Source organism: Danio rerio, chromosome 6 (assembly GCF_049306965.1).
Source record: "Danio rerio strain Tuebingen ecotype United States chromosome 6, GRCz12tu, whole genome shotgun sequence".
Lineage (NCBI taxonomy): Eukaryota > Metazoa > Chordata > Actinopteri > Cypriniformes > Danionidae > Danio > Danio rerio.
Genome location: NC_133181.1, coordinates 33,553,352 through 33,577,143, shown reverse-complemented (window position 1 = coordinate 33,577,143; position 23,792 = coordinate 33,553,352). Strand labels below are relative to the sequence as shown.

Sequence of the window (23,792 nt, the reverse complement as noted above, 5' to 3'; positions counted from 1 at the left end):
TCATACCGTCAGAATATTATGTGATGTGACGCAGACAACTTAAGTGTGGATTCAAATGCAGGTTAGAGATGTCATTTAAGCAACACAGGGGCAAACAGAATTATACAGGCAATCCAGAGCCATATAGTCAAAAACACAGACAGATGGTCAGAAGGCAGGCAGCAGACAGGAATAAACAGATAAACAAGGCGAGGGTCAAAACACAGCAAAGAAAGAAAAGGAAAATGCGTCGTAATGCTCACAGTACAGTTTACAAGACTCAGTAAATAGTGTGTGCCTGTGCTGCTTAAATAGTCCATGTACTCAGTCTTTGACAATCCTCCAGCTGTGTATATGCAATCAGTCAGGATCAGGAACAGCTTTGTGTGTGTGTGGTGCATGGCTGTATCTTGTAGTCCATGAAATGGAGGATTTGAAGTCCGTTAGCAATCAGTGTATATACCAGTGATCTGCTTAGGCTGGATCGCTGGTGATCGTGACAATCTTACATTGGCCCATATTGCCCACACATAAAAACAACTCTAGCAACATTTTAGCTAATTGTGCAACATTTCTATCTCTATTGCAGGTGTCTGTGTCAGTATGGTTAAGAAACACTATAGTATTTACTATAAATTACTTTAGTGTATTTTCAAGTGGGTGCCTGACAAATGAAAATAGATCTGGTAGCAGATTTTGAAATCTCTGTTACTTTTTACCTTGCATTTTACCTTTACATTGATTATTATTGATTTAGGATATGCAACGACACAGTGGCTCAGTGGTTAATTCTGTCACCTCAAAGCAAGAAGGTCATTGGTTTTAGTCCCAGCTGGGTCACTTGGCATTTCTGTGTGGAGTTTGCATGTTCTCCCCATGTTGGTGTGGGTTTCCTCCAGGTGCTCCAGTTTACCCCACTGTTTAGAGACATGCAGTACAGGTGAATTTAAGAAACTTAATTGGCCGTAGTGTATGTGTGTGAATGAGTATGTATGGGTGTTTCCCAGTACTGGGTTGCAGCTGGAAGGGCACCTGCTGTTCAAAGCATTTAGCGTAATGTATTTGGGTGCAATATATCGTACAAACAAAAATAGATATTGTGACAGGCCTACATATATGTATAAAGGAATACCTGGGAAACATTCATTATTCGCCCTGCTAGCTCACCCTCATGCATTTCTGCTCTTGTTAGAGCTGTCTGTTTGATGTGTGTGTCAGGAGAATCAGGTTTAGGGAAAGTGCTATATTTGGAGCACAATTATTTTCCTGCTGACGTGACTCCGTTACAGATTGATTTGGGCGCTCCCAGGTGGCTTGTGGGATAGCTTTACGGGCCAGGCATAAGCGATGATGCTGGAGGACAGACACTACAGGGCACTGAGCTTTCTGCCATACTGATTCATCTGTGATGTTACCCACTTTCACTGGAATGAGCGCTCTATTGTGCATGTGTGTGTGTGTGTGTGTGTTCATGAAAAAAAGAGAAAAAGAAATTTCTGACATCACATCATGCAGACAGTGTGAGGCAGATTCATTCAGAAGTGCAGATCCACGAGACTGCAGGGCATGAGATCTCCTCATGCTCTTGTTCTCGGGTCAGGTCGAGGTCTGTTTAGTCCTAATCTGTCACTTCCTATTGGGTGAGTGGCTGTATGACGCAAGGACACATCTGTCTCTGATGGTTTGTCATTATTATCTCTTAGTAATATTTAATATACTGTCCATCATGTGTGAAACCTGCATTACTGAGGATAAGCTGCTCTTTTTATGGTCCGCTAAAATTAAAATTACAGTTTGTTGGGTGTTAGTATCAAAATGTCTTAAAAGTGATCTCCAAAATAATGACTAAATATACAGTTAGAAGATATAAGCATTTAAAAATGGCAGTTTCTCACTTCCACCAATATAGATCAGTGATTTCTATAAAGTCAACTCATAGTTTCTAACCAGATCTTCTGACCAATCAAATGCTATTTAGTTTCTGAAACATCCTCCCCTTTTTAAAGGGATAGACCCAAAAATGAAAACCTAGGCAAGACAAGGGGATGCAAGTTTATTAATATAGCACATTTAATACACATTGGTAATTCAAAGTGCTTTCCATAAACAACAATAAATGAAACAAGAAAATAAAAATCTTTAAAAGAATTAAAAATTATTAAAACAGATGAAAACAGATTCAAATGTGTTAAAGCAAGTTATTGAAAGAAATATTTGTGTGATCTGTCAGATGTAGCTTAGTGCCCATTTAGTAAAGGCACAGCTAAATAGATGTGTTTTCAGTCTTGGTTTGAATGTGCCTAATGTTGGAGCACATCTGATCATTTCTGGGAGCTGATTCCAGCAGCAGGGTACATAGTGGCTGAAAGCCGATTCATCCTTTCTACTGAACTTTCACGGTTTCGCGGTATTGTGATTACTTCTCTAAAAAATATTCTTTTTAAATGTCTGGGTAAAAACTATTTTTTCCCCCATTTGAACACAACATATTTCATTTTGAGAAAAATTTAAAAAATTTTGTAACAGTAACTGTATAATGCTAAATAAATTATTAACTTCTGCTGTCTTCATTTGTTTCAAAAACTTTTTTTTTTTTTTACAATTCAAAAAGGCATCTTTTCTGTTGGAAATACTGTTGTTCTAAAAAACAAACAAAAAATGCAAAAAAGAAAATTGTACATATATTACAGAAAATGTTGACTGTTTTAAAATCTTGACTTGCCAAACCACGGTATACCTTGAAAACAGTTATCATTCCATGCCTGGGTGTAATGTGCTCCAGTTTTCTGGTTCTGTTCAGAATCCTGGCCGCAGTGTTCTGGATGAGTTGCAATTGTCTGACTGTCTTTTTGGGAAAGCTAGTGAGGAGTCTTTTACAGTAATCCATCCTGCTGCTGATAAAAGCATGGACAAGTCCTCTCTGAAAACAAAGCATATAATTCTTGTAATATTTTTGAGATGATAGTATGCTGATTTACTTACTGCTTTAACATGACTATTGAAATTCAGACCTGACTCCAGAATCACACCAAAATTCTTGACCTTTTTTGTTGTTTGAAAAAAAAAAAAAACTTACACACTATTTGCTTTGCCTAAAGCAGATCCAAACTTTTAAACATTTCATTTTGCTGTTCAACACTAAAGAAAATATTTATAAAAGAGCTGAAAACTTGCAACCATTGAATTCCATAGTAGGAAAAACTAAAAGCCTAATATGGAAGTCAGTGGTTACAGGTTTTCAGCTTTTTTCAAAATATATTATTATATAAATATTACACATAAAAAGAGAAAGGCAAACAGATTTGTTAGAAGTTAAGGGTGAGTGGTGACAATTTTTTGTATTGGGTGAACTATCCCTTTAAGACACTAAAACTACTGAAATTATTTACTAAGAAATAAAAGAAACTAGTAATAAATGGTAATAGAACAGTGTTGATCCGAGCTCTCTATTTATATTACTGGCAACAGCAAGAGGAGGAATTCAAGTAGGAGGGATGTAATTGTGCTGTGTGCATCTATATTGTACTAACCTCTGTATGGCAAGCCCAAAGAGGCAAAATGCATTGCACTGTTAGCGTATTGGCAACTAGGACATTGAAAGTGAAGTATGTTACATAAAGTTACCGCTATAGTGAATGGCACAGTCTTCACTATATATAATTCATAAAATATGCTTTCCACTGGAGCGAATGAAGTTTGGTTTTACGTGACCCGCTACAGCAAACACATTCATGGTCTGTTCCAGTCTAGAGAGAAAGCACAGAGCAAATCATATGCACAAGTCGACACGGACCACAAATCGCATCAGACTCATTTGAATTACATTGAATGACTCATCGAAATACATTCAAATAACATCAACTGTCATGTTTACAATGGAAAACTAAGCCGAGTACTAGCGGTGTTTATAGATTAAAGATTAACTTCACAGGCCAACCTGTCTGCATTCTGTGCAAGCTTGCAGATGCTCTGCTTAACATCATTTTTGTCATGTGCAGTCAGCTTATTGTCTACGAGCGTCCTGTTTTGTTTTGTATGTATAACAGTAAATGTGTTAGAATAGGTACTGCATGTACACCACACTCGATGAAATATACTTTGATGAAAATATTTTTTCCCAGGGCCTTACAGTTACCTGGAGAGGAAACTTGTCCAGGACTGTATTTTAAAACGGAGAAACGATTAGAAACAGCCTTACTGTCAAACTGTGGCTGTTGTGAGTCAAAGACACTTTAACTCAACAACTCTGACTAGCAGAGCTGTGATATAAACAAAACACTTCTGGCTATTTTTAAAAAGTCAAACACATTGTGCCAAAAATATGCATTATTTACTCATAGTCATGTCAATGCATAGTCATCATCGTGGATATTTGAGTAACACTTTATTTTAAGTCACAGTTCACGTTATTAATAAACCAATAGCTAAGACTATGAACTTAATGGGGGATGTAAAATATGATCATACAGGCCCGTAGCTTGCCTATAAAAAAGGGTTGGTTCTTTTATTCTTAAAAGTTGCTATTATTCGCTTCATTATCTATTAAATTACAAGGTTCAGATGCTGCATTTTAGAGACATTTTAAGCACACCTTTTGGATTAGCTTGTCGGAGGGTGACATACGGAGACCCAGAAGGGACGTGATGTTTGGTAAAAAAAACTGCGTGGGGAAAAAAAAAAAAAAAAAAAAAAATATATATATATATATATATATATATATATATATATATATATATATATATATATATATATATATATATATAAATACGTTTTTGCATTCCCAAAATAGATGTTTTTTGTTCCCTCGCAAATCTGTTTTTCCAGAAACACTTCCTGTTCACTTCATACATGTCAACCCTCCTGTTTTTGCCAGGATTCTCCTGTATTTTACCATTCTATCCCGCTATCAGCCTATCATTAAGTATTTTACCATATTTCTGATGTTTTTTTAATCTTTAAAGCACGTTGGAATTATTATAAAAATGTCTGCATTCGCTTTCTTTCCATTAAAGCTGTGCGTCGATCATCGCCATTCATATGCAACCTCTGAATCAGTGAATGCATACATGACTGACAGACGCGCTCCAAATGATAAACTGATCCCTGATCAGATCAGAGCTTCCGTACACTACATTAAAAGTGACACCTCTGTTATCAAGAGCACCTCTGTTATCAGAGCAGCAAATGAATCTCGTTTTGTTTTGTTTTATAACAGAGGTGTCAGTTTAAGAATGCACAGATCTATAATGAAAGCATTCTATTACTTCAGTAACTGTTTGTGCTCATTTAAGAGAAATTAGTTGTGTTTAAGATCAAACATGCAGGACGGACATGTTTACATATTATAAAGTGTATTTGTCTGTTTAAACACACATACGTATCCCAGAGTGCCCTGCACTTTAACCCCTCTTTAAATGGCTTGTAAAGAAGCTGATCTAGGATCAGTTTATCATATGGAGCGCACCTTTCTGTCATGCATGCATTCGCTGATGTTGCATATGAAGGGCAATGATCAACGCACAGTTTTAATGAAAAGAAAGTGAATGCAGACATTTTTATATTATGATAGCGGGATAAAATGGTAAAATATGGGAGAATCCCAGCAAAAATGGGAGAGTTGACACGTATGAACTGAACATGAAGTGTTTGTGGAAAAACAGTTTTGCAAAGGAACGCAAAACATCATTGCATTCCCTCGTAAAACAACGCAACAACAACGCAACAACTTTAAAAAAATATTTAATTTTTCCTATCACTGTATTTTTTTCTCCCACCCATTTTTTCCACCACCATCACGTCCCTACCGGGTCTTTCCCACATTTTTGTCAAAGTGCTAACCATACTGTTTTAGCACAAAGTGTTTATTTAAAAATGTGCACGTTATTACAGTTTTATAAATAATGAAATTAGATAATAATTTTAAATGAAAGAAATATGAAAAAAAAATTAAAATAAAAATTTATTATCATGTATCATTAAAAAAACTAAAACAATTAGAAGTTTGTTAAATCTATTTTTAAATGAAAACTGTAGCATATAGGCAAATAACAAACTGGCCAGCTCACTTCCTCAGTCAGAATTTATCCATTTAAATAATTAAAGATTTTATTTGTGTTAACAATTATTTGTGTTTCACAATTTATAATGACATTCTGTCAAAAATGGGACAAATGAGCGTGTATAGCAGCCAAATTCATCTTATCTCATTGACCTGTCATACTTTATAACTACAGTTAAAATCTTATTAACATTAAGCCAGTAGATAATAGTGTGAATTGTGACTTAAATTGAAGTGTTACCAATATTTGTATACATGTTTCATGCTTGTAAATGTACACATGCTTCTATAGTATACTACATTATATACAAATAGTAATTTAACCTTAAAGGTGCTGCATGTACGTTTTTGAATGTTCTAAAGCCTAAAAAATACCATAATATGTTTGCAGATGTTTAAGAAACATCAGTAGAAGTCTTATGTTTATTTGAAAAACAATGCTGAAGTCAAATATTCTGCTTTAAAAATGTGTTTTCTGTCAAAACGCTGTCTTTGTTTATGTTCTTTTAACCTGTCCAATGGCAGTTTAGCCAATTATATTTCAGCACCCCAGGTTGCCTTAGTGGAAAACCGCTTATTTCATTCATTTAGAAAGGCTCTGAAAGCATGCATCCGTGATCGAAATGTGACCTCCGTTGGACAGTAGCAGACTCCAAAATGAGACAGATTCAGTTCCACATAAGGATATTAATTAGCAACTAATAAAAACATTATGAATGTAAAGATTAGGTGAGCAGGTTACATTGGACATCATGCAGGTCCACCACAGGTTGCATCGTGTCCTAATAATACGCTTCGAGACAAGATACGCATTGATAAGCAATTTTGTCTGTTTGCACCAGACAAAACACGACAGAAATTTAAATACAGCCATTCAGAGGCACAGAATATGCACTCACTCACAAAATGGTAAGGTTTATAATTTATTTAATACATATTCACCCTCTTTAACATTATTAAACGTGCATGCTGAATTACTCATACGTGTTTAATTCCAAAGTTTAATTTCAAACGGTTTATTTTATTTCATGATCTGAGGTGAACTATCTGCTGCTGCTTTCAGTATATGTCGATAAATGTCATGTAAGATGGCATTCCAACTCACATTGTAAGCATTTAACACTGAGGTGTACCTGAGGTGGTCATTGTCATAGTTTTCTGTTGTACACCTGTGAGAAATAGAAGCCACTTCTTGTATATCAATTCAGGGTTTTGGTTGGACAAAACCTCCATTTTATATGGAAAATGTTTCTTCTTTTGCACGGCGTTGCTTTTATTTACAATACGGTTTAAATCACTCGCTTCTGTCATCAATCTGGAAACCTGTGCCTGCGTTTGTATTGATCCAGGAGTGCAATACCTAGTTCAACCACTTGGTGTCAAACTTACATACTGCACCTATAATTTCCAGGGCAAATACTGTGTAAAATCTCAAGCTTTTTCAGATACATTTGACATTCCGACTGATCCAAATCCTACACTGTAAACGATTTCTTGTTAAATTAACAGTAAGTTACTGGCAACAATTATCCAGTAGCTGCTGTATTTCATAAAACAGTAACATTACTGTAATACTAATTACATTAGTATTACATTTATTGTCAAATGTAATACATCATTTTACCGTTTTCTTTTTTACTGTAACACCAATTACAGTAGTGGTGCACATACTGCAAAACTGAAAACAGTATTTTACTGTACATTTTTACCATGCAGAACTACGGTATTTTAACGTTACTTTCATTATTACTGTATAGTATTTTACAGTTATTAAATGTTATTTTATTGTATTTATTAGTGCTACTTTATAATGAGTAAAAATGTAAAAAAATTGCACAGTGATATTTTAACTGTTCAAGAAATACAAGAAAAATAAAGAAACTGAAACTTTAACATCACAATAAAAGTTTATTGTGTAAACCATACTGAAACAATAGCAATTATTCAATATAACAGAGCAACAGAACACTAATGAACAATTGATAATTACAACCAGTCAACACTAAATGCATCAAAAATTATTACAATTTTAAAAACAGGTGAAAATACTGCTACAAGACAGGAAATGATGAAGGCCAAATGCTGTTGTGGAAAAGGGACAGTGAAAAAAGGGCAGCAGCATGATGATGATCCTGCAAAAACGACAAGCAAAATCAATCACTGGAGAACAAACTAATCATGCCTCAAATTATTTCATTCATTCAGAAACCAAACACCGCACTGCTGTTTTATATATATATAAAACACTGTTTTTTATAGTTTTTGTTGGCAAAATAGTTTGTTGTCAATTTACAATTACACTACCGTTAATGGGGAAAAGATCAGTCAAGTCAAAACTAGTCAAGTATCCACACAGGTATATAAAAAATAAAGTCTCATCTTAACTTAATATCTGACTCTGTATAGCTTGAATATCTGATTCCATGACCACTCTACTAGCGCTTCCACGGATTTAAGAGGGGTGAACACAGTTTATTCTGACCTTAAGAGGCTACATATTTAAAATAAATAAATAAATAAAATAATCTATTTTAATGTGACTAATGTTAATCAAATACTTTTAAGCTTTTAACACATATAAATCCACTTCTAACTTACAGACAAGATTGCGTTAGAGAACATGAAAGCCCTAGGTGATTTTTTAAAATAATGCTAATGATGAGTTACTGACATTTGGTTCGCATAAAACAAAGTAATCACTAAGCACTCATTTTTGGCAAAATCTGCCGAGGCCCAGCGACACGACAAAATGTGTTAAAGTTGAGCAGAGAACTGAAGAGTAGTCAAGCAGTCTACTTCATGAAATGTTTGTGGTAATATTTTGCGATCAATTCGTATTATTGTATTTCAAAATGCAGTGATGGCATGTCAGTGAGACAAATAAATCTTTTAGAGTTATTTTGTTCAATTTTTTTTCTTTTTTTTTTATACGAACACCTCTCCAGTGACATTTCCTCAAATTAAATCATCATGACGTTACTGTGCACAGCATCAGTAAAACCTTAAGAATAATTTAAATACCTATTTTTTTAAAACAGTCACTGCTGATTACAAACTAACATTAAAGATAAGGCTTAAAGAAATCCTGAATGCATGACAATATAAAGATGTATTACTCACTGATGTTGAAGCACTTCCAGGTCGTCAGAGATGTAGACAGAATATGTGCCATCAAATGAGCTCTTGTGCAGCCTTTGTTGGACACCAAGGTAGTATGTTCACCCACACTGTAAATAAAAAAAAAATCTGTTATTTTACCTTTTTTTTTTTTCCAGCAGCTAGTGTAACAGAGTCATTTGGTTAGGTCAAGTGGTTTAAAATAATTTTATTTATTAAATACTTGCCTACCCATATATAGATGTAAAAGTAACCAAAATAAAAATTTTATTAAAATGTGTGGGATACTAAGCATGTTTGGTCAACAGAGAGAAGTAAACGTTTACTTTAAGCATTGATCCTAATGAATCTATTTCTGAACTACCGGTACATCCAACCTTGCCTTGGAAACAGCATTTTTAAACATTTAGATCAGGGGTGTTCAACCCTGTTCCTGGAGATCTACCTTTCCGCAGAGCTCACCTGGAACCTTGATCAAACACACCAGTCTTTAATTACCAAGTTCTCCTTCAGATACTATTTAGTTGGTTTAGTTGTGTTTGATCAGGGTCGATCTCCAGGAACAGGGTTGAGCACCCCTGTTTAAGACAATAATAAATAAGACATGTAGATGATATTTTATATTCAATCATTTATTGTGCAATTTAAATGACTTCTATTCAATATATACATAAAATAAAATTAGAATAAGAATAAAAAAATAATACTCTATGCCAAATAAAATACTTCAGATCTAAATAAAGCAGGTGTTTTTACCTAAAGGTTCCTTTCCTCCAGTTAGTTTAGCTGCAGATCCCTCAACATCTGTGCTTTATTTGTTTCTTGACTTAGGAGTAACTGGTGTCGCATTCCAGGTCCATCACAATCTGAGCTAGAAGGACAATATGACAAAAGACAAGACACGTATAAATAAAACAAAAAACAAACACGCCCAGTAAAATTGCTAATAAATACAATGACTACAGTTATAGTAAAAAATATGTGTCTAATTTTTACTCAGCATTTGATAGCCAAACAGCCTAGCCATGGTTGTTTTATTAATTTATTCATTTTCTTTTCGGATTAGTCCCTTTTTTAATTTGGGGTCGCCACAGCGGAATGAACTTATACAGCATTTGTTTTATGCATCAGATGACCTTCCAGCTGCATCCACACACACTCATACACTACAGACAATTTAACCTACTCAAATCACCTGTACCACATGTCTTTGGACTGTGGAGGAAACCGGAGCACCTGGAGGAAACCCACGCGAACGCAGGGAGAACATGCAAACTCCATACAGAAACGCCAACTGACCCAGCCGAGGCTCGAACCAGCAACCTTCTTGCTGTGAGGCGACAGCACTACCTACTGTGCCACTGCGTCGCTACTGGAAGAAGAAAAATAGGTTGTACATGAAACTCCTCACAACAAATCTGTGAACAACTTGATATTTCAAAATCTACAAAATGTGTGGGGTTAAAATAAATTTGTATATAAATCATTCCTTACACCTGAACACCAAAAATAAAATGTACAATTAATGACGCACTATACAATGAGCTCATTAACCAGTGAGAAATAGACAATTAATATGAATTATGTTTATATTAACGTTAGCTTAAAATACATCAACTGAATTTTATTATCAGCTCAATTTAATAAAACAGTTTAGACTTGTTTCATTGTGAGTTTAGTTTAAATAACTAACTTACAGTTTACAAATTTAACCATAATGATAACTTAGTCATAATGACCACGTGAAGACCAGAGCTTACCTTAACGTTAAACGTTTAACTTTTCATGGTGACTTTGCCTTTATCTCAGTGTTGTGCTGAAATAGAGAATGCAGTTAACAACACTAAGTAAAAGTTACGTTTTTTATCAGGTAACGTTACTATGGTCAAAAACTCACTCAATATAAACTCACTCTATGTTACGTTATCTAATAGTTAACGTACTTCGCAAACACTACAATCACGGTCTGGCGTCGAATTACGTGACATAAGAACCTACAACTAAGGTAACTTGGTTAATTATTTTAAATTACACACACTACACAGAAATATACACAAAACAATCATTTAACGGACATAATTTGACATTGAAACACTTACCGAGGATGAATTCACTGGAAGAAAAGGCGACAGGTGGATTTCAAATAAGGAGAGCCGTTGCTTGCCTGTTGAAGGTCGAATCGAGTCAGCTCGGTTCTATGAATCGGCTCCTTAGAACAGTAAAGAGTCGAATCCGCCTAAAACCGATTCCTTTTAGTATATTATTGTAAGACACAACAATGAATCATTACTATTTCGTTATACTGCTCGGCCATACGCATTTATACACTAAGTGCATATTGCTGAATATGCTTGTGAACCCGTGTGATAAAATAATTCAAGCATAAACCGAGCAAACGGTTCAATCCGATTCGGTGTTGTTTGACCGCTGAACCGAACCAGTGCAAACGTGATATTGATTAAATAGTAATATTGTTTTTTTTTTTTTGTTCACTTTACCAGCGAAAAAATTACATATATCTGACATAAGGTTCGCTTGAAGTGTTTTGAGAATTAATATTGTTTTCTCCTAGAATTAATTTCACACCAACAAGCAGTAGTAGGCTAATGGAGGATGAGAAAAGCCAGATCATATCATAAATATTTCGTTTAATATATCACGAAATGAAGTTTTAACAGTTTTTCATGCGAGAATGTAGTTCTTCCAAACTCAAATCTGTGGTTTGTTTATAGATATCATGCCTAATTTTAAGTGTGCTTTGCCGATAGGGGAGATTCTGACCTCCAGGGGTTGACGGCGCACCATCACTCATGTATCCGGCAAACCTCATGCTTTAATCGGCCTAGACATTATTGAGACATGCCCCTGTCCTCGATGGCTCGATAATAAATGTTTTATGAAATAAAGTTTTAACCGTTTTTCATGCGAGAATGTAGTTGTTTTAAACTCAAGTCTGTGGTTTATGTATTAAAATAGTGTGTATTTTAAAATGTTGTTTTGAAAATGCGGAGATATGGGACCTCTACGGTGTCCCACATGGGCGCCCAATATTCATGAATCCGTCTAAAGTAGGCAGGTCACTCTGACATTTAAGCTGACTTTGGAATCATTTTGTGTGTTTAACAGTCTTTGGTTACGTGAATCAACTATTTTTGTTTCAATTTACGTTTTGGTTTTGCACAAAGTTATGTTTATTGAATATTATTTAATATTTCCGTGTTACCTTATAAAATGAAGGTGCAGTGCAACCAAAAATGTAAAACCAGGCCACAGTTTAATGCACTGAACAGTCTGAAGAGACTGGTTAGGTTATTTACTTCACAAAATAATTTGTCAAAAATAAATAAACATAATAATCATAATATATAGTGTGTGTGGAGTTGTTCTTGGTCATTTGCAGTACTGTATTTAGATGCACAGTAACGGATTTTTCCCCAAAATTCATTGTAAAATGTACAGCAACTTACTGTTAACCATGTTCACAGTATAGAAAAGTTGAAAATACATTATTATACTGTGAAAACAACAATATATACAGTAACACACTGTGCACAGCTTATACAGTAAAAAACTGTTGAGAAATGCAGTATAATACTGTGAAAACAACAGAAATCGTTTACAGTGTATATTAATTATATTTGGAGTTTCTGAAGAATTTTTGAGACTTACAGGGGTACAACAACTGTTTGTTTTATATGTGTTGATGTATACCAAAAAATGTATCCTTTTGTTTTGGAAGTAAAAAGAAGTATAGCTTTTATATCATCGCTGACAGAGTTAACTGGAGTTAACTTTTTAATGGGGAAAAAAAAAAATCTGGTATGCTCTATATACTCTTAAGTCAAATAATAAAAAAACTAATTCTAAGGAATCCTACTATTTAGAATCACATTTTATTTAGAAGTAAAATGTGTGTGTGTGTGTGTGTGTGTGTGTGTGTGTGTGTTTCCCAGTTTATTTTGTCATTTCTCAGTGGCCTTTCTTGCAGAAAATTAGATTTACTGTTTTCAAAGGCTTTTGATTTTGTCTTGTTGGTGGTGTCCTTCTAAGCTCTTAGTAGAGGATTCTGAGACGTCTCCTTTCATATGACCCTTCACCTGAAAATGCCAGAGGAGCCATCAGATGTGAGTGGAGATGAAGGATGACTGGGTCACGCATGCACACACACACAGACACACACAAAGACCTACTGTACCCTTAGAATGTGATTACACCACTGTGGCTAGGTTTGAAGCATTGTGTGTGCGTGCAAACAGTTTGGTTGGATTACTTGGCATCACGCATCTGACTTTCTAGTCTTGATTTGTGCTTAGAGACTAGAGAGAAGTAATGTAGGCCGGCTGGGGACTGAGAAGGCCTGCGGTAATCAACTTCACTTCAAATCAAACTGACCTGCGTTTCCCACATTGTCAAATACAATGTCTCCTGCTGTAACGTGAAGAGCTCATTGTAATCATTTAAATCAGTTTACTAACAGCTAAGAGAGTCTGTCCCACATATCCACAGACTATAAGAAATGCATTTCAGTGCAGCTCCAGAAGTTCCTGTCTGACTATAATGCAGTTACAGTTGAGCTGTAATTGAATTAGGTTTACATTTCCTTCGCATTTAATTTTGGTTTTGCTTCTGTCTAAATGAAATGCAGTGGCGGAGAATCTTTGCTGTGTGTATCAGCATCTATGCTGTCTTTGCAGTGAAAACACTTCTAAACAGTTGATACATACAAAGCAAACTTAACATGGAAATGAAATTGTGTAAGAAGCCAAATTGCATTTCAGTATGAGAATACTATCAAATCAGTTAGAGTTCATATAGTGAACAATATAATAATGGAAATAAATTTTTTAACATTAGGTTTAGAACAGGTGAAAAGTTGTAACGTTTCCGGTATTACCAGAATTTGTGTGAACGCAGAAGGAATATTGCAATAGAGGAAAGAGCGTGTTCTATACGTCTACTAACATGAGACGCCTTACTCCGACCAATCACAACATTGAGACGCATTTACATCTGCGCTGTTTACGTAAATTAAGGCATTTGAATATTTCTCCAGACACATTTAGCTGCTGGATGTTAGTCAGATAATGTTTTTTATGTTCCCTCCTAATGCCAACTGTGGAAAAAAGTATCAATAAAATGCTTATGATAAACCGCTGTTTGTTTACTTTCAAGCTCTGCTTCAGTTGCTTGACATGTGTGCACATGAAGCAGCCGGTGAGCACCAGCACACACACATATTAAGTACTATCAACCATCAAAAAAACCCGACCCCTTCTGTTTACAAATACAATAGCAGCCGTTTTGAGGTCATTTGGGGTTAATGTCAGAATTTACCCGCATTGTGGAATGGATGTGTGAATGATCTTTTCCGGAATAATTACGCAATGTCCTTGCCTTTGTGAACAGTGCTTTTTTAAATTTAATTGTAAAGTCATTCTGGTAATTTTCCAGATATTTATCAGTATCACAGTGTGAAAGGGGCCATTGTCTCATTCAGTTTAAAGTGCTTCATAGGCTTCATTATTCCAACTGTAAATTCAATAAAATATTTCCTGAAATGTCGCGATTAAGTGACAAATGCAGTTTTTAGATTCCAACCTGTCTCATTTCTATGTTATGTGTCCTAAACTAAAGAGCTTCTTGAACAAAAAAATTGGAGCTTTTTCAGATACATTAGACATTCCGACTGATCTAAATCCTATATTAATTATTATATTTGGAGTTTCTAAAGAGTTTTTGAGACTTACAAGGGTACAACAACACTTTCATATTTGTTGATCTCTGCCAAAAAAAAAAAAAAAAACGTTTTGGAAGTAAACAGAGGTTCCAGCTTTGATATTATAGCTGACGGAGTTAATAGGTACATTACAAATGGAAAAAAATCCAGTATGCCCTAATAGACAAGGTTTTGTTATTTGAAAAAAATGGTCCCCTTTTATTCCTTTTCAACAATTTTGTAATTAATATGTTTACTATGCCTTTAATACCAACTTTTACTATTGAATAGCACTGGTGGATTGTTGGTTTGGGGAATGCATGTTTTTTTTTTTGTAGAACTATTATTTCAAGATAGGCTCATTCTGAAAACATAGCCCTATATGCATTCTGGAGATCGTTAATTATGTAGCCAAAGTACGTATGGCTGCATTTTATTTTTTAAATGAATGCTACAAGGTGCTATGATGCCGTTCCTTTTTATACTTACCAGCTGACCGCTTACCTCCGTTTGGATGGCTTTCCCGCTGTTATCAGTTTGTCCAGTAGCTCGCCATGTAATTCGGTGGACTTGAGGAGATGACCACAACGATGCGGTTTGAATTCGGTGAAGACCGGTTCTAGAAAGCGGGTAAGACAAAAACAGAAGCAAAAAATTAAATAAACAAGTAAATAACAGGGTGAGAATGTGGTAAAAAACAGACGAGGGCTTTTCTTTTTCTGAATAGTTTTTTAAATTTGTCGGTTGGGTTTAGGGAAGTGGGCCGGTGGGTCAACCTGTGCTTCCTAAAATAATATTGGTTGGGTTAAGGGAAGGATGCCAATCAGTCAGTCAGTCATTTAGTCAGTCAAACAGTCAGTCGACAGCAGCCTCTGGTGGATTTACGAGAGAACAGCAGGCACAAATAGCACCAACGAGAGAAATTTGAGATCTCAAAAAGCATAAGCAGCGGCCTCTCGTGGATTCGTGAAAACAAAAACTGCAAAAAAACATAGCTCTTGGGACGTATTTGGTATTTGTCTCCAGAAATGTATACAGAGGAATGTTTTCAAAATGAGCCTGGGTTTTTTATTTTTATGACTGTTTTTTGTTTAATTTTTTGACATCTAATTGTTAAAATGTAAGCTTTATTTTTATATTTTATAAAAAGTGTATTTACAAGTGAATGTCTGCTAAAGTTTCTTTAGATAAAAATATTTAAACCAAAAACTAGAAAAACATGCGACTTTGTAGTATTTCGACATGAATTAATACAATAAAATTGAATGTGCAAGCACTGTAACTATATCCACCTCTCTAAAAGCTAGTTTTCAGTGGCTTTAAAAAAATTTTCATTTAATCTCTTTGTGGCTAGATATGTTATTTACTTTAAAAGACAGAAACCTCAACTGATGCGCCCAGTTTTTTGGCTAGAGTGAATCTTACTTTGTCTTACATATTCACTAAATATTTAGCAGGGTAAGAAACGTTGCTGGGATGTGTTGAAAGGAATTCACGAGATGCCTTCTCACAAACCAATGCTGTGAAATGATTTAAAATTTTCACTCTGCAGGGGTTGTGTTTGTCCTGATTCTCATTCAGTGACTAACACACTTTTCTCTCGTCTTAGCTTTCTATTTTTCCTCATAATGTCGCCACTGGTGCTCAGCGTCTCTCATCTTTTTTACTAGCAATGGGAAGCCATATGACCTCTCAGCAGTCAGCAGTAAGGAAATGTCTTTATGTAAGACCTTCAGTTATGTAAGACCTTTCCACTAAGGCTCCATCAGTGAATGGGCTCACAGCTCAGAAAGGTCAGAGTGAATTGATCATATTCCTCTTCAATGAACTCGGCTCTAGACTTATATTTTTAGCCAAGAAAGGAGAATAATAGTATTTTATTAGTTTAGTAAGCATGGAAATTCATAGGCTGTAAGTTCAAATCCTGACAGCAGTGAGTCTTGAACTGTCATCATTTAGTATGCCACTTTACTTGAGGTTGGTCCCGGTGGATTCTCTGCTTGGTGTCTGCTAAATGGAAGTCCATCCACAGGTTTCTCAAATGGTGTTTACAGATTTGCACTTTAGTTTCTCACTGTGGTGTAACCTCCCTACTGGTTAGTTTATGAATAGACTCAAAGTTTCCGCTCAGTAGAACCCATTTAGCACAGTGGAGCAAGATCTTAAGACAAAATGCAGAGCTGTTTTAACATCGACATTTGTCTTTGCAATGCCAAACTAAGCTGTGTTCTAGCTGTGTTTATAGATACAACATTTACTTCACAGGCCAATCTGTTCAAGTTTGCAGAAGGTCTGTGTAACATCATTTTTGTCATGTGAAGTTAGTTGATCGTCTACGTGCAGGCTGTTTATTTCTGCATGTATAACAGTGAAAGTGTTAGAGGAAAAAAATCCATCAATCTAAAAGAGTGTTCAGCCAAACCGCAAAAAGTGCAAAATTATAATCAAAAAAGCAGCAACACCAAAGCATGTAACGTTTTGAGCACTTCATCAGACTTGTCTTTATCAGACATCAGAATGTGTTAGAGTTGCCATTGCTTTTACACCGTGTAACCATTCACAGTCTTATATAATCTTATATAGTCAATATAGTGCACTTTCATTAAAAAAAGTAAAAATTTTACAAAAAAAAACAACAGATCTTTTATTTAAAAAAATGACTGTATTCTCTCGCTTTGATCTCAGTCACTTAAGCACCCAAATTTAACCCAAAAGCAGCAAAATGAGTAAGAAACAGACGTTTCTTTGCTAAGGGGAAAAGGTCTAGTGCAGGACCTGCAAACTGCCAAGAAATAGATCCACAACCCATTTATCAACAAATCAGATGAATTAACCATGTCTGTGCAAGAGGATAAGCCTTTTATGGGCCTTTTCAACACAATCTCGTATGACTGTCGTCAATCTCGTATCAATTTCGTATGACTGAACTCGTACGAATAAGCCACTAAACTGGCAAAATGTAAATAATTACGTTTTCTTGTGAGATCAGCCTGGCCGTTTGCATATTGTTTCTTTTCTTGAGTTCATGCAGGTTCATTATTTCTAATGGAGATGCGCGGCTTGCGCTTCCAGATGCACCTAGTTGAATGAATACTGGGAGCGCACCGCAAGTCACATGACAAGAACTGACTGATCAACGTTAACTTGTATAGAATACACACATTTCGTAGACTAATTATCTCAGAAAAACACAGAACACTTAAACACTGTAGTGCTTTGTATTTTTCTGCATAAATAAAACTTGTATCAGAGTGACAGAAATGTTTTGTCAGCTTGTCATCCTCTGAGAAAATGATTGATGGTCGCCCCCCCGGTCGGTGGTAAAATTAAGCGTTTGATGCTAAAAAGGTTGGGGACCACTGGTTTAAGATATTGAGGTCCCTCAAGGTTCAGTTCTGGGTCCTATTCTCTTGTTTTGTCATGCAGAATTTCTATGATTTAGTTAGAATTTTACTAGAATTATTTATATTTATTTAATTTCATTTTATTTTATTAACGTCTATCCCTACTCCAACCATAAATCTAACTGTCACAGTAATGTAAAACCGATCTGGATCTGCAGTCTTCTGTATAGCTGATTAACCACAATAATGGGGAATCCAAAAGTGATTAAGTGTATAATACAGAGCTGCCCAAACCTGTTCCTAGAAATCTATTGTAGCTTCCTGCAAAGTTGAGCTGCAACCTTGTTTAAATACACTTGTCTTTAATTACCAAGTGCTCCTTCTGATCCTATTTGGTTTAGTTGTATTTGATCAGGGTTGGAGCTGAACTCTACATGAAGGTAGGTCTCCAGGAACAGGGTTGAGCACCTCAATCTACAATATACAATTAGCATCTGACTAAAGATCCTTTAGGGATGTTCTCTTTTGTTTAAAACGATAAAAATACAGTGTGTTTTTATGCTATTGAAAAACACTTTTGTTGCAGACGTTAATATGACAATTTTTGTCACGAGCACAGTTGATCATGCAGCCTCTTTTATTGTGTTTATCAGAATTATGGCTGTATAAACTCACATCTTCAAGAGTAGGCACTGCATGTACACATGTCTATCCAAACACTTGGAGTTTACTTTCATGAAAACAATGTGTACCTGGACCTTACATTTACTCAGGGAGAAAAGTCCAAGATTTATCTTCCATCCACAGGGGTGCCTTAATATTTAGTTCTGGGCCCTTTCATTTTTTGTTATGTAATGTTTATGTTCCACATTCACCAATAAGGTTCAGTAGACTATGTTATGGATACAGTACCATCCATTTTAATACTTAAATCCATGCTGACATTCAAACATAAGTCATCTATCGAACTGTAGGATTTCTGTGTTGAAAGATCTGTCAAACAGCACAGAAAATGTACGACAGTACCATCTGTTCCAACTTTTTTGTTTATCCTCTCATTCATCATCTCCTGTTCTCATTACTTCCTTCTCCTTCGTCTCCATGGTGAAGTCCTGTCTGCTGGCGGGTGTTGACTGGCAGGTTGATAGCTGGCTAACGTGCTTCCATTCTGCAGCATGTCTCTATGAGAGCCGGAGATAATACCGCTGTGCTGTTGTCACAGGGCGAGCTGTATGCCGTTTCACGTTCAAATGCACGTTGAAGGGCATTCCGATGTTCACATACAAAAATCACATTACGTTTTTTTGATTAGGTATATAGATGATTAGAATATGTATTGCTTTTTAGCTGAACATCTGTACACATGTACCTTGAGCCATTATTTAAAGGTGCTTATTTATTGATTTTCCTGGATGGCTGATGAAATTTCATGTTGAGCTAAATATAAATGAAGGACATTCATGCATTACACCCTGCCTTTGCTTATTTTCAATTAAATATTGCATTTAAAACATTTTTTCTTTCCAAGTCACTCATTATTTTCTCTTCAAACCAGACACTTTAGTGTCTAACCTTCATTTACCTCATTTATTTCCCTGGACAGCGCTAATCCTGGACTTAAATTGCTTTTGGATTTTTTTTTCTTCCGTTTACCAGTGTCTTGAACGCCACTGAGCTGTGAAAGGGCAGAAGCCCTCATCAGAATTCAGCCAGAGACACCCATCAAACTAACCACAGCCCAGCCAATCAGCAGCAGGGAGGGGCGGAGCTTTTTCCGTCACTATGCACATTTTCTTTCTTTTTCTTTTTTTGAAAATCCAAGGATCTCAAAGCTATTCCATTTATTTTTCAAAGCAAGACAGCACCTGGGGTAGCAGGGTTAGGTGCGCTCACTCAGATCTTTCCTCCGGGTCTCCTTTCTGCATCTTGAGAAGCTCTGCTGGGTAGTTCCTGAAGAGAAAAGCCTCTGATGAGAGAGAAGACCTACTCTCTGCCCACTGTTGAATAATTTAAGATGGAGTTTCCTGGATCCGAGTGAAGTAAGTGAGAGTCTGAGGAGCTGTGAACAGAGCAGACGGAGTGAGTGGGAGACTGATAACTGAATAAATGAGAGAATAGTGGACACTCAAGATCCTAAGAGTCAGTTTTGCCTTTATAGAAGAGACAGAGAGTGATCTTTCTCTCTCATTGCCTAAAACAGAAAGACAGAGAGAGGTGTGGTTATAGAAGAGGAGAGAGAGAGTGTGTGTGTTTTTTTCTTGTTCTCACAGGAAGGAGGTGTGACTGCACTGACGGGGACTGCTCTCAGTGTGTCAGTGGAACTGAATGAGAGAGGATTATTCTACTGCATTGCCGAAAGCCTAAGCTGACTGAGGAAGCGAGAGAATAGAGCAGCTCAAGCGCACACATTTATTCCTGTCTGACACACAAAACATCAGCCTGCATGGCATAACCTCTAGTTGACTGAGAGGAACGGAGGGAATAGTTGGCAGTGTGACTCAGAAAGGGCGAACTAGGGCTGTTTCCACCTGCAGCATCACCATGTCCTCCAATGAGCTGAGCGCTCCAGAATTGGACCCTTGCATTCGTACCTTTAAGGAGCACATGCATTTGGAGCTGGAGCCTCCGAGACTGGGAGCCGGCAACAAGCGCATTACGTCCCCGAAAATATCTCCCCGCAGCTCCCCACGTCTTTTCCGCAAGCTCATGGTTAACAAGGGCGGCCGCCACCGGCGAAGATTCACCGTCGCTCACACCTGGTAAGCGTGTCTGGTGTATGAAGTGGAAAGAGTGTCGGATTGTGAGAGGAAGTGTGAATGGGGAGGGTTTCAGTACTACGTTGTTGTTGCTTTTTTTTTATGAATGGCTCTGTATTAGATTGGATAAATGTTATTACGGGTCAGTGGGGTGTGATGTCACTGCAGGTGTGATGTCGTAGTGCTATGACTCAAAATAGATGTTAATGACAAAAGAAACTAAGAAATGATGCATGTGTCGGCTGCAACAGCAGGGTAATTCTATCACTGTGACATGACATAGTGTGATGGTCCCTTTGGTGTCTGTAAGTAGAACCATCACATTCTCTTTTCAGATATACGAGGTAGGATTTGTAAGCCTTTCTCTGCTAACTACACTGGTTTTTGACGGTTTTTATGTTTAAATGGTAGACATGAACGTAAAAGACTATAGATGTATTACAATGTTAGCATGCACCATAATCTAAATTGTTCAAAACCCAAATGCAGAATATATGTGCACTATATTTTTGTATCATTATTAATGCTTTACCATATTTTGTAAATAGTAGATACTTTATATTTAGCTCTGCATTTACAGTATTTTAGCTTACAAAGTTGACAACAGGTCTGGATAATGCTTTCTTTTATATGTTTTCTTTTGTCGTTAATGAAAATCATGGTTATTCCTACAAATATTGATTCGTGAACTCATCTGAAGATAAAATACTACATTTGTGCTGTTTAAAATTGATTATAAAAACATTTTTTATTTTAAATTGGGAAGAAATAATATCATTCATTTTTATAATAGAAAATACTAAATTAAATTCAATGAAATTGATCATTTTCAAGTGGTCCCTTAATTGTTTTTATAGCTGTACATATAAAAAATTGTCATGCAATTTTTTTTTTTTGCATTAAGACAGAAGCTTCTAAAAGAATGCATGAATATTAATATATTATACATCAATGTTTTACATATTATAATGCAGAAAAATATATACACTCTCAGAAATAAAGGTACAGGATACAGGTCATTGGGGTGGTGCCTTTTCTAAAGGTACAAATTTATACGGGTATAAGGGTTCATAATGGTACTTCAAAGGTACTTTTTAGGTACATTTGGGTACTAATATGACCCTTTGAGGTACCAATGTGGATTCTTTGGGTACAAATATGTATCTTTTGAAAAGGTACCTCAACAGTGACAGCTCCTGTACCTTTACTTATCAGAGTGTACAGTTGCACTCAGAATTATTAGCCCCCCTTTGGATTTTTTATTTTTTTTTTATTTTTTATATTTCCCATATGATGTTTAACAGAGCAAAGACATTTTCAAAGTATGTCTGATATATTTTTTCTTCTGGAGAAAGTCTTATTTGCTTTATTTTGGAATAAAAAAAAGAATAAAACTAAAAAATAAGACTTTTAAAAAAAAAAAACATGTGAACCTCAAAATTATTTGACCCTTTAAGCTATATATTTTTCGATAGTCTACAGAACAAACCATCATTCTACAATAACTTGCCTAATTACCCTAACCTGCCTAGTTAACCTAATAAACCTAGTTAAGCCTTTACATTTCACTTTAAGTGTCTTGAAAAATATCTAGTAAAATATTATTTACTGTCATCATGGCAAAGATAAAAGAAATCAGTTATTAGAAATGAGTTATTAAAATAATATGCTTAGAAATGTGTGGAAAAAATCTGCTCTCCGCTAAACAGAAATTGGGGAAAAAAATGTATAGGGGGGCTAATAATTCAGGGGGGTTAATAATTCTGATTGCAACTGTATGTACACAAATATCTATTATATTTATTTTTAGAAATCTATTTTCTCTCCTTTTTATTAGAAACATTCCTTTACAAAACGAGTTACAATTCTTGTAGTTTCTCATAAAATCGTGGTCATTCAAACATTTTTGAAGGCATTAAATGAAGGTTTTGCGTCACTCTAAATAACAACATAGGACTAGTCATATCCACTCTTATCGTTAACTGTAACAGAATGAAAGCTTTGTGTCATGAGATGCTTCCTGTCTATTGAAGAGATTGGATCAGTGCTAGGAGGATGTAGGCAGGATATGATGTGACATGGAAGGTTTTTATCCTTTAGTAAATAGAACATTTGTCATCCTGTCTAGACCCTTGCTACGGTTATACTATACAACAATGAAACAGCAAGCCTCTTTTTATGAAAAATCCAATAAAAGTAGCGACCTTATGAAAAAAAGATTTGAGTTTTATGTTCTAGAATGGAAGGTTTGTTTGGACGCGACGCATACTCGTGATGCATGTGGTCTGAAGCAGGATTTACACTTGTTTTATTGCCTGGAATTTTAAGCCGTTAGATGTGTTTTTCTTGGAATCAAGCCTCCGATGTTTAACACATTTGCCTCTTTGGGCGACTGTGTTTCACATCCATTTTGGGTCTAAAAGGTGTTCCTTCTTCTGCTTAGTTAGCCACTGTTTAATGTTTAATGTGTCTGGTACAATACACAGTACACACTGTGACTGGATTACATGAAGCACGCACAGCCACCAGCACCTATGCATTACTCATCCAGACAACCATTAGACACAGACAGAAGAGCGGTTAATAAGGGGAGTTTAATGGTGCAGACTGCAATAACTGCGGTGATTTGTTCAATTATAGTGACTGGGACTTTTAGCACCAATCTGCTGCACATGATGTCAATGGAAACGCATGCTTTCCATCTCAACCATTCATAAAATGAACCACAAAGTGATTTCAAATGTCATGCTTGTCTCGGAAAGGAACACTGCAGCCTAAAGATATGGTTGTCATCCTTTCTACATGCCGGAATATGACAGATT

The 23,792-nt window shown here is 35.8% G+C and overlaps 1 protein-coding gene and 1 long non-coding RNA gene across 12 annotated transcripts in view; one reads left to right on the top strand and one right to left on the bottom strand.

Annotated features, from left to right (window-relative positions):
* The window catches only part of pde4ba (phosphodiesterase 4B, cAMP-specific a), a 331,706-nt gene that overhangs the window by 121,020 nt on the left and 186,894 nt on the right, over nt 1-23,792 (top strand). Inside the window, exon 1 of one of the 11 annotated variants that reach the window (XM_021477158.2) lies at nt 20,520-20,973. The exons of the other annotated variants lie outside the window; for them this stretch is intronic. Coding sequence (XP_021332833.1) covers nt 20,756-20,973 — 218 coding nt within the window. The 5' untranslated portion in view covers nt 20,520-20,755. Of the gene's footprint in view, nt 1-20,519; nt 20,974-23,792 lie in introns of those variants that run through there. 11 annotated transcript variants of the gene reach the window in all.
* Nucleotides 7,929-11,340, bottom strand: LOC141386299 (uncharacterized). Its single transcript, XR_012408010.1, has 6 exons — nt 11,254-11,340; nt 10,915-10,970; nt 10,350-10,526; nt 9,911-10,025; nt 9,158-9,264; nt 7,929-8,169 (listed from the first exon to the last, which is right to left on the bottom strand). It is a non-coding gene; the product is annotated as an uncharacterized lncRNA (long non-coding RNA).